Source organism: Oncorhynchus clarkii, chromosome 23 (assembly GCF_045791955.1).
Source record: "Oncorhynchus clarkii lewisi isolate Uvic-CL-2024 chromosome 23, UVic_Ocla_1.0, whole genome shotgun sequence".
Taxonomy (NCBI): Eukaryota; Metazoa; Chordata; class Actinopteri; order Salmoniformes; family Salmonidae; genus Oncorhynchus; species Oncorhynchus clarkii.
The window spans coordinates 18,026,993-18,042,484 of NC_092169.1; the positions used below are offsets into that span (position 1 = coordinate 18,026,993).

At 41.7% G+C, this 15,492-nt stretch overlaps 1 protein-coding gene across 3 annotated transcripts; it reads left to right on the plus strand.

The window, feature by feature from the left end:
- LOC139381366 (solute carrier family 22 member 15) lies at positions 1-10,348 on the plus strand. 3 transcript variants are annotated; one of them, XR_011628547.1, is made up of 13 exons: positions 1-162; positions 1,920-2,063; positions 2,228-2,360; positions 2,655-2,819; positions 4,629-4,758; positions 4,941-5,177; positions 5,376-5,516; positions 5,689-5,774; positions 5,854-5,962; positions 6,133-6,205; positions 6,419-6,577; positions 7,967-8,595; positions 8,708-10,348. XR_011628547.1 is itself a non-coding variant. In XM_071124839.1 (12 exons), exons 1-12 carry the CDS (start codon positions 79-81, stop codon positions 8,012-8,014), a joined length of 1,509 nt encoding a protein of 502 aa, XP_070980940.1. In that variant the 5' UTR covers positions 1-78; the 3' UTR covers positions 8,015-10,348. The 3 variants fall into 3 exon arrangements, 1 of the variants encoding a protein (XP_070980940.1); XR_011628548.1 differs by having other exon boundaries at positions 3-162; positions 7,967-9,324; positions 9,446-10,348; XM_071124839.1 differs by having other exon boundaries at positions 7,967-10,348.
- Positions 10,349-15,492: the final 5,144 nt, after the last annotated feature.

The following is a 15,492-nucleotide window of genomic DNA, read 5'->3' on the forward strand; positions in this document are numbered from 1 at the left end:
GTAATCCACGTCTGCGAAATGATGTTTGCGCAGTCTGTCAAATTGGTGTGATGTGCTTGAATATTGTTTCCTCTTGGAATGGATTTAGAAGAGGCATTTCAACTAGTCGGAGAATTCGGATCATATCAGAAGCAGATGGTGCTGGTTCTTGTGTTGCTACAGGTTTGTTTTATTAACTTTCCTTTTTTTTCGCGGAAAACGTATGCCAGCCACAGCTAGTTAGCTAGCTGTATTAGCTAGCAATCTAATACATTTACTATATTTTCTGAATGCATTATAGTATGTGGTCAAACTTAGTGTGGGGCAAGCCAGCTAGTAGTCTGTCGCTGTTATTGTTATCCAGCCATAGCTAAGCTACTTAGCTAACGTTAGTTGGCTAGATAATGAAATCACAGAAGCTTTGAAGTAGCTTGCTGAATCCTAGCAAGCTATCTCTCCCGTCATTTGCATACCCATTAAAGCCACAGTCTGCAATATTTCCCGCTGTTCAATGGCCATTTTAATTAATTTTACTCAGTTCTTGAAGAATATAACTTATAAATGAAATATGACAAATGGTTTATCCTATAACCCAATATCTAAGAGCCAATTTATGCTTGTTCCGAAAATGTGTTTCGGAGGCGCTGTATGGGTGGTGTGACGCAATTACCAAGTCTCTGGAGGCACGCAGAGGACAAATTGAGCACCATACCGCATCGCCTTGCGCCTCAAATTTGGTAAAAATGAGGTCTCATATAGCTCTGCATTGACATGATTGGTGGACGGTAGGTGAGGGCGGGAGGACTTGTGTAAACACAAATTCACTTACCTTGACAACTTCCTTGACAACCTCCTTCACAACCGTTAATTTAGCGGTTAAGACCGTTGGGCCAATAACCAAAAGGTTGCTGGTTCGAATCTCTGAGCCGGCTAGGTGGAAAATGTTTCTGCCCTTGAGCAAGGCACTTAACCCTAATTGCTCCTGTAAGTCGCTTTGGATAAGAGCATTTGCTAAATGACTGCTGGAACAGGATCTGACACCTGTGGCTGTGTCATTCCGGAACCTATTTGGCTGAATACTTTACCTCAAGATAATTAACTTTTTGCAATGTAAAAATTTGAATTAACGCCATCACTAATATGCCATCACCAGCGAGTGAGCTGCATATCATTGGGTGAAACTGGAAAGCATTTTAAAAATATATAATTTCCTCATTGTCTCCATAAATCTAGGCTATTGATATGGATTCAAGACAGGGTCGTTTTCACTGATCTCAGTTTCGGTGTCAAAGTAGCTTGTCATTTCGATCATTTGTGCAGTATTATGGTGCTTTCAAGACAACTGGTAACTCAGGGGGAGTAAACGAAGTCCAATCATGACATCAGTGATCCATCTTCAGGTAGTTCCCCACTTGGAATTCCGAGTTAGATGAATGTCCCAAACAAATTTTCACAGTCAGAGCTTTTTTTTCCCTATTTCCCAGTTGTACTGAAGTTGGAGATTTTCCAGCTCCGCGTTCCCAGTTTTGAAAGCAGCATTATAAAAAGATTCATGTAAAATTACGAAGAATTGCATGAAATGTGTCTATAAAAGGCCCCAACAATTCCGGCACCTTCGGCCCCAAAAATAATGTCCCCATGTGTGTAACATCTGTAAGTGGCTCTACTCTTCTGCCCTATGTCACTCGGCAAATGTGTTGATATACATTCAATGCTTTATTATAAAGGTGGGTTATTTTTTTTATGCGTTCCGGTACCTTCCGAGCTCCCCAGCTCTACCATACCAATCTCCGGAATTTCAGAGGATTTGAGCAGGTCAGGCTGTTCCAATGCAGAATGTGTGAAAGGAGCTAGCTAATTAAATACCAGTGATGGATAGATCACTTGGGTAGCTAGGCCTTTATTACTTGCTTGGCACTCAGCTTGGTTTTGTTTTCCAGGTGTATATGGCATGCCAGTCCATGCTCATTGTGCTCATTGGCGCTATACCAGAATACCACATTGAACAAGGTGACCACTCCAACTATGAGGAGCTCATCAAACACGTTACATTTACAGAGGATGTCAACTCCATTGTGACGGAGGTGAGCGGTCACCGTTCATGATTCAATAGGAGCAAAAATGTGCCGTGCTTGAGAATGTAGCGTCATTCACACCTGTGTATGGTATTTAACACACTTAAAAATAATCTACACAATGATAATTTATGAATGCCATCTTCCTGTCTCTTTCCTTCATTTTCTCTTAGTGGTTCCTTCTAAAGCAACAGGCTTACAAGGTCAGCTTGGCAGGCTCTTTGTTCTTCGCTGGGGTCTTGATAGGAAATGTGTTTTTTGGACCCCTCTCTGACAAGATTGGAAGGAAACCAGTCTTCCTAACAGGTGACAAATGAGGTTCATAACTTTTCATATTTTGATCTTAATGAGTGGCTGATATGATATAGCAGTCATTAGGAAATGTTAGGAAATGTTGTTCTGAACTGCTTCCTTGCAGGCTGCTTTTCAGCCCAGCTAATAGTGTCACTGGTAAACATCTGAGAGCTATGGTTAGGCCTCATCATTCATAATTTAAAAAAACAACCTTTTGCTTGTGGACTGCTACATCATTGATAACATGCTCTTTAAGCAACCTTCTCTTTGACAAACCAACTTTTTTGCTCTCTGTTTCTCTCTCAGCTCTGTTCTTTGAGGTGGTGTTTGGCTATGCCACAGCCTTTGCTCCCAGCTATGAGGTGTTTGCGTTGTCGCGCCTGCTGGTGGGTCTGATGAATGGGGGTATGTCCCTCGTCTGTTTTGTGCTCACCCAGGAGTATGTGGGCAAGGCCTATTGGGCCATGACAGGTACAAATAATCATCATGACAATGACAAATGTTTACCAGCTACAGTAACTAAGGAAGGGGGGACTAGGATTGGACAAAGGGTCAATTGTAGTCAGTCCGTCCACATACAGTGCCTTGCAAAAGTATTCGGCCCCCTTGAACTTTGCGACCATTTGCCACATTTCAGGCTTCAAACATAAAGATATAAAACTGTATTTTTTGTGAAGAATCAACAACAAGTGGGACACAATCATGAAGTGGAACGACATTTATTGGATAGTTCAAACTTTTTTAACAAATCAAAAACTGAAAAATTGGGCGTGCAAAATTATTCAGCCCCTTTACTTTCAGTGCAGCAAACTCTCTCCAGAAGTTCAGTGAGGATCTCTGAATGATCCAATGTTGACCTAAATGACTAATGATGATGAATACAATCCACCTGTGTGTAATCAAGTCTCCGTATAAATGCACCTGCACTGTGATAGTCTCAGAGGTCTGTTAAAAGAGCAGAGAGCATCATGAAGAACAAGGAACACACCAGGCAGGTCCGAGATACTGTTGTGAAGAAGTTTAAAGCCGGATTTGGATACAAAAATATTTCCCAAGCTTTAAACATCCCAAGGAGCACTGTGCAAGCGATAATATTGAAATGGAAGAAGTATCAGACCACTGCAAATCTACCAAGACCTGGCCGTCCCTCTAAACTTTCAGCTCATACAAGGAGAAGACTGATCAGAGATGCAGCCAAGAGGCCCATGATCACTCTGGATGAACTGCAGAGATCTACAGCTGAGGTGGGAGACTCTGTCCATAGGACAACAATCAGTCGTATATTGCAAAAATCTGGCCTTTATGGAAAAGTGGCAAGAAAGCCATTTCTTAAAGATATCCATAAAAAGTGTTGTTTAAAGTTTGCCACAAGCCACCTGGGAGACACACCAAACATGTGGAAGAAGGTGCTCTGGTCAGATGAAACCAAAATTGAATTTTTTGGCAACAATGCAAGACGTTATGTTTGGCGTAAAAGCAACACAGCTCATCACCCTGAACACACCATCCCCACTGTCAAACATGGTGGTGGCAGCATCATGGTTTGGGCCTGCTTTTCTTCAGCAGGGACAGGGAAGATGGTTAAAATTGATGGGAAAATGGATGGAGCCAAATACAGGACCATTCTGGAAGAGAACCTGATGGAGTCTGCAAAAGACCTGAGACTGGGACGGAGATTTGTCTTCCAACAAGACAATGATCCAAAACATAAAGCAAAATCTACAATGGAATGGTTCAAAAATAAACATATCCAGGTGTTAGAATGGCCAAGTCAAAGTCCAGACCTGAATCCAATCGAGAATCTGTGGAAAGAACTGAAAACTGCTGTTCACAAATGCTCTCCATCCAACCTCACTGAGCTCGAGCTGTTTTGCAAGGAGGAATGGGAAAAAATGTCAGTCTCTCGATGTGCAAAACTGATAGACATACCCCAAGCGACTTACAGCTGTAATCACAGCAAAAGGTGGCGCTACAAAGTATTAACTTAAAGGGGCTGAATAATTTTGCACGCCCAATTTTTCAGTTTTTGATTTGTTAAAAAAGTTTGAAATATCCAATAAATGTCGTTCCACTTCATGATTGTGTCCCACTTGTTGTTGATTCTTCACAAAAAAAATACAGTTTTATATCTTTATGTTTGAAGCCTGAAATGTGGCAAAAGGTCACAAAGTTCAAGGGGGCCGAATACTTTCGCAAGGCACTGTAAGAAAGTGGTCTGACACTATTGGAAAGTGTTTTTTTCCAAATTATTTAAAAGTTGTCTGGTGTTTTGTTTTTCAGGGACCTTGACTAATATGACCTTTGCTGTGGGTATTGCCCTGTTTGGTGCCCTTGGCTACTATATCAGACCATGGCGTACCCTGGCAACTGCAGCTAATTCTCCTGGCGTCCTGTTTTTTCTACTTTGTGTGTAAGTCACTTTTTTTAGGATGATTATTCCAAGAAAGCAATTGCATTAGAACTTTTACTGACACCCTTCCCAATACATTTTACTGCATGTGTGAGACTGTAGTTTGCTGATGAAACAAATAGCAAGTTGACCTTTTCGTCTCCTGTTTTTCTTTCTTGTTCTTGATTTTCTGGCTGAGGCAGGACTCTCCCGGAGTCTCCACGCTGGCTGTATTCCCGTGGTTACACGGAGAAGGCGGAGGAGATTTTGCAGTATATAGCTGTGCGGAATGGGAACAGCAATGCTGCAGCCAAAGTAAAGCTCCGTATGTGTCCTGGCTCTGTCAAGACTGGTAACCAGGGCAACAATGGCCCTGGCTTCCTCGACCTGTTCACCCACACAGTGCTCCGCTGGAGAACCGTGGTGCTCATGTATGTCTGGTGAGTTAGCACATCATGAGCTGAACCACTGGGAAACCAGAGGGACTCGCTTTTTGCAATGTCATTAATAGTGCACAGACGGTATCAACAGCTCACAACGATGCGTACGTTCAGTATACATTGTTTTAAAGTCCTTTCACACTGAAGACTTTAAACATAACCAAACTTAGATTGACACTGTCTGTGGATGTTCTTTAGGTATTCCTGCAGCCTGGTGTACTATGGGCTGACCATGAATGCCAGTGAGGACAGTGGGAACCGCTACTTCAGTGTTGCCTTGTATGGACTAGTGGAGCTCCCAGCCTACCCTCTCTGTATCTATTTCATAAACAAGCAGTGGTAAGATTCTCACCACCTGTGATGATATTCTATGAATTGAAGTGTCAGTGGTGCACTGAATAAATGTCTTGATTTATGGTTAATAATTCAGAAGTTGAATCGTAATAGTTTCACAAGACCATATATTCTCCTCAGCTGTGCTAAACAGTTGGAATCTGTGCCTGTTTTTTAGGGCTGGGAGAAGGAAAACCATGGCCAGCTTTCTGGCTTTAGCTGGCTTGTCGTGTCTATGCACCATGTTGGTTCCAGTAACTGCTGGTAAGGGCATTCCATCTACAGTATATTAGATAGCTTTGATTCATTATTTTGCTTATTAATCTATTTGTTTATTATTTAGGGGCATTGTTCAATGCTACTTCTTTAGCTTTGTTAGGAAAGCTGTTGGTCAGTGCGGCTTTCAACATAGTGTATGTCTACACTACTGAACTGTACCCCACTGCTGTAAGGTGAGTGCAGTGCAAACAGATCCCACTAAATTACTTCTATGAAGTACAGTAGAGGGTGCCATTCTCCCATTTTTGCTTGTGTAATATGAGTGTCAATTCTCACAATGCAATATGGTTTTGTATGTTGGAGAGGTGTTTAAATAATGTTAAGTGCTTTGTCTTGATGTCAGGAATGCTGGTCTTGGGGTCTGCTCAATGTCTTGCAGAGTCGGGGGGATCCTGGCCCCTTTTGTGCCCTCTATGGTACGTCAGCAGAATATCATTAATATGACAAGGGACAAAAATCATCAGTCTTTTTTTGTTTTCACAATTGTATTCAAGTACGAGGACCACTTTGGGCTTTCTAAGTGTTCAAATTGTGGTAAACCGAAGTTTTGTTTTGCCTTCTGTCATAATGTATGGTATTCATTTGAACCCCTCAAGCTTAAGCTGTGTTTTGTTTGCTATGTGTTTCAGAGAGAGTTACACACCTCTATGCCCTTCCTGGTGTTCTGTCTCAGTGGGATCTCTGCTGGCTGCCTGGGTCTCCTTCTCCCTGAGACACTTAACAAACCTGTGACAGAGACACTGGATGAGCTCAGCAGCCCTGCTTACCACCGCATTGTAGAGACCAAGGTAGGATCATAACTCTGTTCATTATATTGGGTAAGTTACCCCCTAGCTTCGGACGTCGAGCTACTCACGTACAGTACCAGTCAAAAGTTTGGACACCTACACATTCAAGGGTTTTTCTTAATTTGACTATTTTCTACATTGTAGACTAATAGTGAAGAAATCGAAACTATGGCAGAATGCATGGAATCATGTAGTAACTAAAAAAAATTGTTAAACATATCGAAATATATTTGAGATTCTTCCAGGGAGCCACCCTTTGCTTTGACAGCTTTGCACACTCTTGGCATTCTCTCAATCAGCTTCACCCTGAATGCTTTTCCAACAGTCTTGAAGGAGTTCCCACACATGCTGAGAGCTTGTTGGCTGCTTTTTCTCCACTCTGGTGGGAACTATCCATGCAGAGATCATCCCGTTCACCTACTCTGCGTCTCACAGATACAGCGGTTGGAACCAAAAATCTCAAATTTGGACTCATCAGACCAAAGAAAAGATTTCTACCGGTCTAATGTCCATTGCTCATGTTTCTTGGCCCAAGCAAGTCTTCTTCTTATTGGTGTCCTTTTAGTGGTGGGTTCTTTGCAGCAATTCGATCATGAAGGCCTGATTCACGCAGTCTCCTCTGAACATTTGATGTTGTGTCTGTTACCTGAACTCTGTGAAGCATTTATTTCGGCAGCAATTTCTGAGGCTGGTAACTAATTAACTTATCGTCTGCAATAGAGGTAACTCTGGGTTTTCCTTTCCTGTGGCGGTCCTTATGAGAGCCAGTTTCATCATAGCGCTTGAAGGTTTTTACGACTGCACTCGAAGAAACTTTAAAAAGTTCTTGACATTTGGGTGGCTACTTTGAAGAATCTCAAATATAAAATGTATTTTGATTTAATACTTTTTTGGTAACTACATGATTCCATATGTTTCATAGTTTCGATGTCTTCACTATTATTCTACAATGTAGAAAATGGTCAAAATAAAAACCCTTGAATGAGTAGGCGTGTCCAAAATTTTACTTGTACTGCATTTCGAAAGCCTGGCGAAGTTCTCCTCAGGAAGAAAATATAAAGGCGTGGAGTATAACTAGTGATTGGTTTGAATGTTGCAACCCATCACATGTTTTGCATCGGTGGTGCTCCAAACTGAGTTTGTGACTATGATTTTTAAAACAAGCTAGCAAGCCTATGTCTGACACTGTAGGGAAATAGAAAAAAATTGAAATAAACGAAAAACAAGGAAATGCCTTTCCTGGGGGCAAATTCAAGCTCTGAAGGCCAGCGCTCCCATTCAAATGAAAATCCAGTATTGATGTTCAAATGCAAGTTTACAATGATCTTAAATGTAATACCTGCTTAACAGTCTGTATCTTGGGTGGCTGGTTTGTGTTCCGTTATACAGACACACTTGTTTGAAGAGGACCAATCAAAAACCAACCACAATCAGTGACTCACTCTTTGAACAAGAGAACAGTCAGAGGCAATCTGACAGGAGAGACTCTCGAAGCCTGTCCACACACAAGTGCTTTCTCACAAGTGACCCGATGTGCTCTGTTTCCATGGTGAAGCAAGGATGGGTCATGCCGTGATGGATGGTGGTCCATTTTTACAGGGAACGACACATGTTTACAATGTTTTCGTGTTATTTTGTTTCTCTCTTTGTATGTGTGATACTTTTTGTACTTTACAGTGAAAATCGCAGTTTAGCCACAGTGAATTGATCAAGTAATCATGTGGTATCAAATGGAAGAGAACTACAATTACTGCCAAAGTTTTCAGTTTCTACTTTGCCAAGTAGCCATCGGGGGCTTAATTTATAATTGTTGCGTACATTTAACACTAAATAGCCGCGTGCGCCATTTCTGAAAAATCTCAATATTTTTTAACTTGGCACACGCCATTCATATGCAGGTTTCCCATTGTAAATCAGACCTGTCATAACTGTGACCGAGCATTTACTCCACCTGAAAAATGCCCATCATTCACCTTTTGTGATGACAATAACGCCCTTATTTTATGTATAGTTTGAAAGTATTGGAATTAGGCCAAGACAGTATCTAAAGGAAATAGCAATGGTGACCTTGATCACATGTCTTTGGAGGGATTGGCTAAATGTTTTCTTTTCTATTGCTATTTCCTTTAGATACTGTCTTGGCCTAATTCCAATACTTTCAAACTATACCGAAAATAAGGGCATTAAAAGGTTCATGATGGGTGTTTTTGAGGTGGAGTAAATCTGGGTATTTTAAATTTTCTGAACGACAAACAATTGCATGTTCTTGTGGACCTGTAAACAGACCGGTTAAATGCAACATTTTGCATGAACCTTTTCCCGAACCTAAATATGCTGCACTGCCCGCGAATTCTGATACATTGTCTACTCTGTAAAATGTAAACAGTGACCTTAGTGGTAGCCTACACACTTCAATGCAAAATATCAACTGTCTGTTCACCTGTCAAATTCTACTGTATATTATAAACCGCGCACCCTGTCGGATACATAGAGCAAAATTATAAATAGCCTAACTAATAATCCCAGTTAAATGAGATGCGTGTGGTAATTTGTTGTATGGCTACTACAAGAATATAAACTCATCATGGCCAGAAAAGGTGAGGAATTTATTCTGCGATGGTTGATATGTACTATGTTTGTAAATTAAATATCTACACTAGACATTTCACATCACAGTGCTCGGACATGGCCTGTGAACCATCTGTTCTACTGTTAAACTGCGCTTCAGATCGCATAGAGCAAAATAGGCTGCTTGAAATAGCTTATCTATTTACTACTGGGAAGTGGGTACAATTTTAAATGAGTGATAAACTACCATTCGTCCCATCTGAACTTGTCTGCCTGTAGGCTATTTCGAAACCATCAAAGGTGAAATGATTGTGGAAATTAAATAAATAATAGCAAATATATATGCCTTATTTCAAATTATTTTAGAATGTGATGATGCTACGTTGTTTGCTTTCTTGCAATGCAGGACTTCAACCACTAGAAACTGTGTATGCATGGTCTAAAGTTTGCGGGAGGATAGCACTTTCTCATGTAAAGTTCAGTTTTTATAAATACCAACTTTTGTGTGAGAACAGGCATGCATATTTTGTGTGTACGCAACATTTATAAATCAAGTCACAAGTTCAAATGGCTTGTTTCAGTTTCCATATAAATATAATTTCTGTGTTCTGCTGGACAGATCATATGCTAGTTACAATGTGAATACAGATTATGTATAAATATCTATATTGGACTTTGTTGACGATTTGTACAGTATTCAAGGTAATTGGTTTACATTGTGCTGATTCCGGAGTTATAAATAGTTAATGACGGAGGGAGGTAACACCAATTGTGAATGGTAGCTTGCATAATAATATGAGAATGACATGGAACGGGTGCATTGTAATGTTCATCGACATTTGAATCTTTTATATCTTAATACTGTTTATAAGTAATTATAGTGGTCACTGCCTGAACTCAGGTCACGTTTGGCCTTTTACCCTAGTGAGGTGATTGTGTCACCATTGACGCAGACAGGAGAGGCCCCCGAACAACCATATCGTCCAGAAGCTCTCATCAAAGAATGACGTAACCGCATAATGTTTTTTTTCCCCCATCACTTATAATTATGGCAGTTGGCCCGTACCACCGGTTCAGCAAACAGTTGGAGTGAGTTGAAGAGTTGAAACCGTAATCATTGTTTTGATTTATATTCCTCTGACACTGTATGCTTGCCAGCACAGAAATTCCCTGTTGGAAGTAAATAAACAATCTCCAACAAAAGTTTGTGGAAATGAGGTGTTGAATTGAAATGAAAATGTATTGAATTAATGTATGTATAATTTATACAGTATGTGGGTTAGCTTAATATCAAGCTCAAAACAGCTTGGATGCACTTCAATTTTATAACTCTACGTCCTAATGCGAGCTGAAGTGCTTATGCTACTTAAAGTCATTATCGGTAGGTAGCCTAGTGGTTAGAGCGATCCAGTAACCGAAAGGTTGCTGGATCGAACCCCCAAGCTGACGAGGTAAACATCTGTCGTTCTTCCCCTGAACAAGGCAGTTAACTCACTGTTCCCCGGTAGGCCGTCATTGTTAGTAAGAATTTGGTCTTAACTGACTGGCCTAGTTGAAATAAAGTTTTGTGGTCTGCTTCCATCATTATTGTATGTTTGAGTTGTAGGCTTTCACCCACCATTGATTTGAGGTCCTGGAATTGCTATTCTTCACTCTGAACAGCAAGCGTGCCAGATGATATTTCAGCATGCAGAAGATTTGTCACACAAGCTCTTGCTGCAGAATATTTTGTGGATGGGTGATTGAAGGTAATGCACCTGAGGTAGATAAGATGTGTTACATGGGGCTGGGTGAGGTTACTTACATTCTCTGTCTAATTAGAAGCCAATTGAAAGGCATGTCAGATGATTCAGTTGAATGGTTGTATAAACTAAATATCAAAAAGGAAGGTCTGAAGCCTCAAGGTGACCTCATTTGCTTATTAAAACTGGCACTTGAGACCAGGGAAACACAGAATATTGTTCACACACCCTCCAATATGCACTCAAATCAAAAGTTCAGGATCTGGCCAGCTAACCCCACCCCCCAATTCCTCACTTAACACTCCCAAAAAAACATTTTCCAACGGCACTGGTATCTTGATATTTATAGTTACCTCCAGTCAAGTTGATGAGGCATGAGGAGGGGAATGAGAGTGTGGTTATGTTTGAGTGGGTGTGTGAGCACTGAGGCTGTGAGTGTGTGGGGGAAGCCAGGAGAGTAATGTCCACACTGACCCACTGCTGAACTTTCGAGGAACAACTCTGTCACATCTCTAGAGGGGAGAGTGCGTGATTGGGGCAGTGTGTGAGAGTGTGTGCCAGGGAGCGTGTGTGTATTTGTACTTGGGGTAGCCTATTGGGTGGATTGCTAGCAGTAAATGTGCTCTCAGTCCAGATTTATGTGTTTACTTAAGATTTTATCAGTGTTAAAAGTTTGATTAATGTTAATAGGGGCGGCAGGGTAGCCTAGTGGTTAAAGTGTTGGGCTAGGAACCGAAAGGTTGTGAGTTCAAATCCCCGTGCTGACAAGGTACGAATATGTCGTTCTGCCCCTGAACAAGGCAGTTAACCCACTGTTCCTAGGCCGTCATTGAAAATAAGAATTTGTTCTTAACTGACTTGCCTAGTTAAATAAAGGTAAAAAAAAAAAGATTAGTAGTCTTATTCAGACAATTATTCAAGTAAAACGCTAGATAGTTCAGTTGACCATAAAGCAAAAAAAGTAAGTAGTACACATTTGTTTTTGCTTTATGGTCAACTGAACTATCTAGCACCCAGTATAATCTAGTATGGTACTTTCTGCTGGTTCCTTGCTATCTTTTCTCAGGTAACAGGTTAAAGGGCAAATACATAATTACAGTAGATTCCCGGGTACACGGGTATAACAGTTCTGACTGTTGTGACATCAGTGAGTAAGTGTCAGAAGTGGACATTTTAAGGATTTGTGTTGTCTAAACAAACAGTTCCCCTTCACAGTGATGGGCCATAAATCCAGCAGTCTGACAGGGAACAGTGCAGGGTCACTGCTCTCCACAGCCGTCATTTCTCCCAACCTTTTTCAACCTCCAACCACCTAGGGGGACAGACGACAATTGGGGTTGAGCATTACCAGAGAGGACAAGTTTAAGTTATTTTGAATTTGTCAGAGTTCTGTAAATAGATACAGACCTGCTATACTAGACCGCGTGGATGTGCGCGTGCTTGCGTATGTGCGGCTGTGTTCTTATCTTACAATGAACATAAATCTCTATCCCCAAATCCTTGAACATTTTCTTTGTCTATGTATGACATTGCAATCTGTGACTAACGTTTCTAACCCTACACCATGCTGCTCCCTGCTGCTGTATCACAGTGGGTGTGGGCAGTGAATGGGGATGTAGCGTAGGGCTGGAGCAGTTAAAATACGGAGCCATAACTCAGCTGCTGCCACTCCACTGGGCTCTGTGTGAACTCCTGCACGCTGGGTGACCTGATGTTATCTGCTGCTTTCACACTCGTCGCTGCTTCTGGTTGTAATTACACTGTGTATAGAGCATCCTGCCGGTGAGTCTCTCAGAGACCGAGAGGAAGGAGGGTTGGAAAGAAGGGAAGGGGGTTGGGGAACTTTCCACAGATGGAGAGAGCAATGATGAGAGTAAGCCAAGTCTGACCTGTGAGAAAATGCTCCTTTCATATTCTTAAATACCATACTTTCAGTTTTGTTATGTGTTGGGAATGTATTGCAGAGATTATTTTCTGTTATGCATCCCCTGCCTCTCATTTTGACCCTGAGAAACCTATTGGACTTGACTCTGTTTTTGTGATTAATCAACTTCACCAGTTTCAGCTCACAACCACCCTGCTTGCAAACATATTGTGCCATCATGACATTTCAGATAACATTTCTCATTAAATGTATAATTAATCTATCAGATTCAGTAAAGATAAGAAACACCTGTATGACACTGACTGTCGATTCACACCTAAATGAGATCTGTACTGACAAGGCCAAAGCCAAGTGCAATACCTGCTGTAACATGACCTGTTCATTCTCCTGATTTTTGGCAAGACCCTCAAAAGGGTCTGGAACATAGTACTACTCCTTTCTGACAAATGAAGATGGAAGGTAGCTCACTATTCACTGAGCTGCTGGTTTCTCTTTCTCTCTCAGCTTTACAGCATGCTAGATGTTTTCTGAGGGTGAAAAGGAGAGATTGGTGATAATGAAACGAGCACATGGCAATGATGGATGACTTGCTGCTCGGCCTTGGAACAAGTGAAATCAGATGATGAATGTGTGGCCAGAATCTGGAGGAGATGGGGGTTCCCTCTAATGGATTGTGGTGATGTGTATTCACCTGGATTTTAGTGCAATAAGAAACAGAAGAAGCTGGAAAACAGTGCAGTGGATGTACCAAACCACTGGAGTGAATGCTTTTAGTCTCCAGCTTTTCTTTGTCAATGTATGAATAAAAAAATACAATGCACGTAGTGACCTATAAATCATTTCAATATTTAATGCACGTTATATCTAACATATCAGCCCACAACAAACCATACAAAGCTTATGTGTGCATGGCTGTCCATGGTTTCCCCCTGTGCATTAACGCGTGTATGTGTGCCAGAGACTGTCTGTCTGTATTTACAGTATGGGAATGAAGCGTAGCTGCAGTGTCCCAGGCGTATCCCCGTGCCCGCTGTGTGACCTGGTCATCCTCCCTCCCTTTGCAGCTCTGCTGCTGCGTTGCTGCAGTTCAATTTCCACCATGGCAGCTGTCTGAGGGAAGCAGACTGTTTAAAATACCCCTCTTGCTGTTATATCAGGCTGCCTACGCCTGCCAGGAAAAGCAAATGAACCTTTTCACAGAGAGGAGTTTTTGGAAGCACTCTTCATGCACACAGATTCACATACCACAACGGCTAAATATAACTGTCCGTCATACTGTGTACCTGATGGATGAGGCAGGCTTCTTAAAGAGTCTACCTGCCAGTCAAGTACACCACCTTTTCTTAAAAGCTCTGAGTAGAGATCTCCCCAGAAAGCAATGCAGCTTTCAAGGCACTTGTTCCTAATAGAGGGATATTTATCCTAACAGCGAACATGCAGGGGCAGTTTCAGGTCATTGCACTTAGACCATCAGTGGTATCTGCTAAATGCTTTCAAAGGCAAGCAGTCTGGGTTTTTCTTTCAACATATACGAAAACAATTGGTAGACTAAGACTTCTGGTAAAAAGTTGATCAAAGCTTATGTAACCCCTGCCTGAACTAAGAATAGACAACTTCACTTATCTGGCCCCTCCTCTCTCTCTAGAGCTTATGTGAAAGGCAATTAACCATAAACCCTCTTAAAAACAATAACAATTTTAAGCAAGTGAAAAGGCCTATTAAAACGTTATAGGACGAGGTCAGCTATGATCAACATGTTATGTGAAAACCTGTAGGGTACACTGATCGAGTTAAACACTCTGTATTCTTTGATAAGCCGGTATAAACATTAGCAAATTAGCTGTAACAACAGCAAAGGGTTTGTTTTCATTCCAGAACCAGTTATGCCTGCCGCTGGTTTGCACTGCTAGGCTGCGTTTTGGGCCCGGAGGTGACACAAATCTCATCTTTAAACAAATACATATGGGTCATAACCCCTCTGTTTTGATTCCCTGGCCCATCCTAGACAGACACACACCACACAGACGCACATATGAACACAACCTAGGAAAGAATGTGTGTCCCTCACCATTGCGTAGTCCTAGACCCTCTTCTCCTAAAGCACACACACGCCACACAACTGAATGGACTGATCAAACAGCCACGCTTGAGTTTCATTCACAGTGACTGTATTTGTGCTCCTAAAGGGGGCATGAGGGGCGTCAGAGGGTCATAAAGTGAACCAATGAGGGGGGATGGACAGGACAGGAGGGAGGGGGCAGGAGTTGTGACACCTCTCACCTGTCATTGCCATTGAATGTGGCATGCAGCACTTTCCGGGTTGTTTTATGCTGCTTCGAGCCTCTCTGTCTCTCTTTTATTTGACTCATGGGTGGAACTGCCTGCTGTGCCCTGACAGAGTTCATGGTTTAGATGAACTTTTGAACCTCTGCTGGTATGTGGCACACGGTAGTACAGTGTATATCAACCCCACACAGGATTTCATAGCATAAACAACCCCGTCCGAGACACAAGGTGTTTATTTGCTCTGATGGATATGAGAGTTCATGAGGGCTCTTGCAGTTCATCCTCCCACTCTGCTTCTGCTTTGTCAAAGAGGGTTCACAGCTCTTATTTTGTCCTCCATGTGCAAAACTTTAGGAAACAAAAACAGTAACCCTCAGATAGTTGATTTAGCTTGGATTGTTTTTACTTTTGAACGAACTCTGCCTGACCTTGAG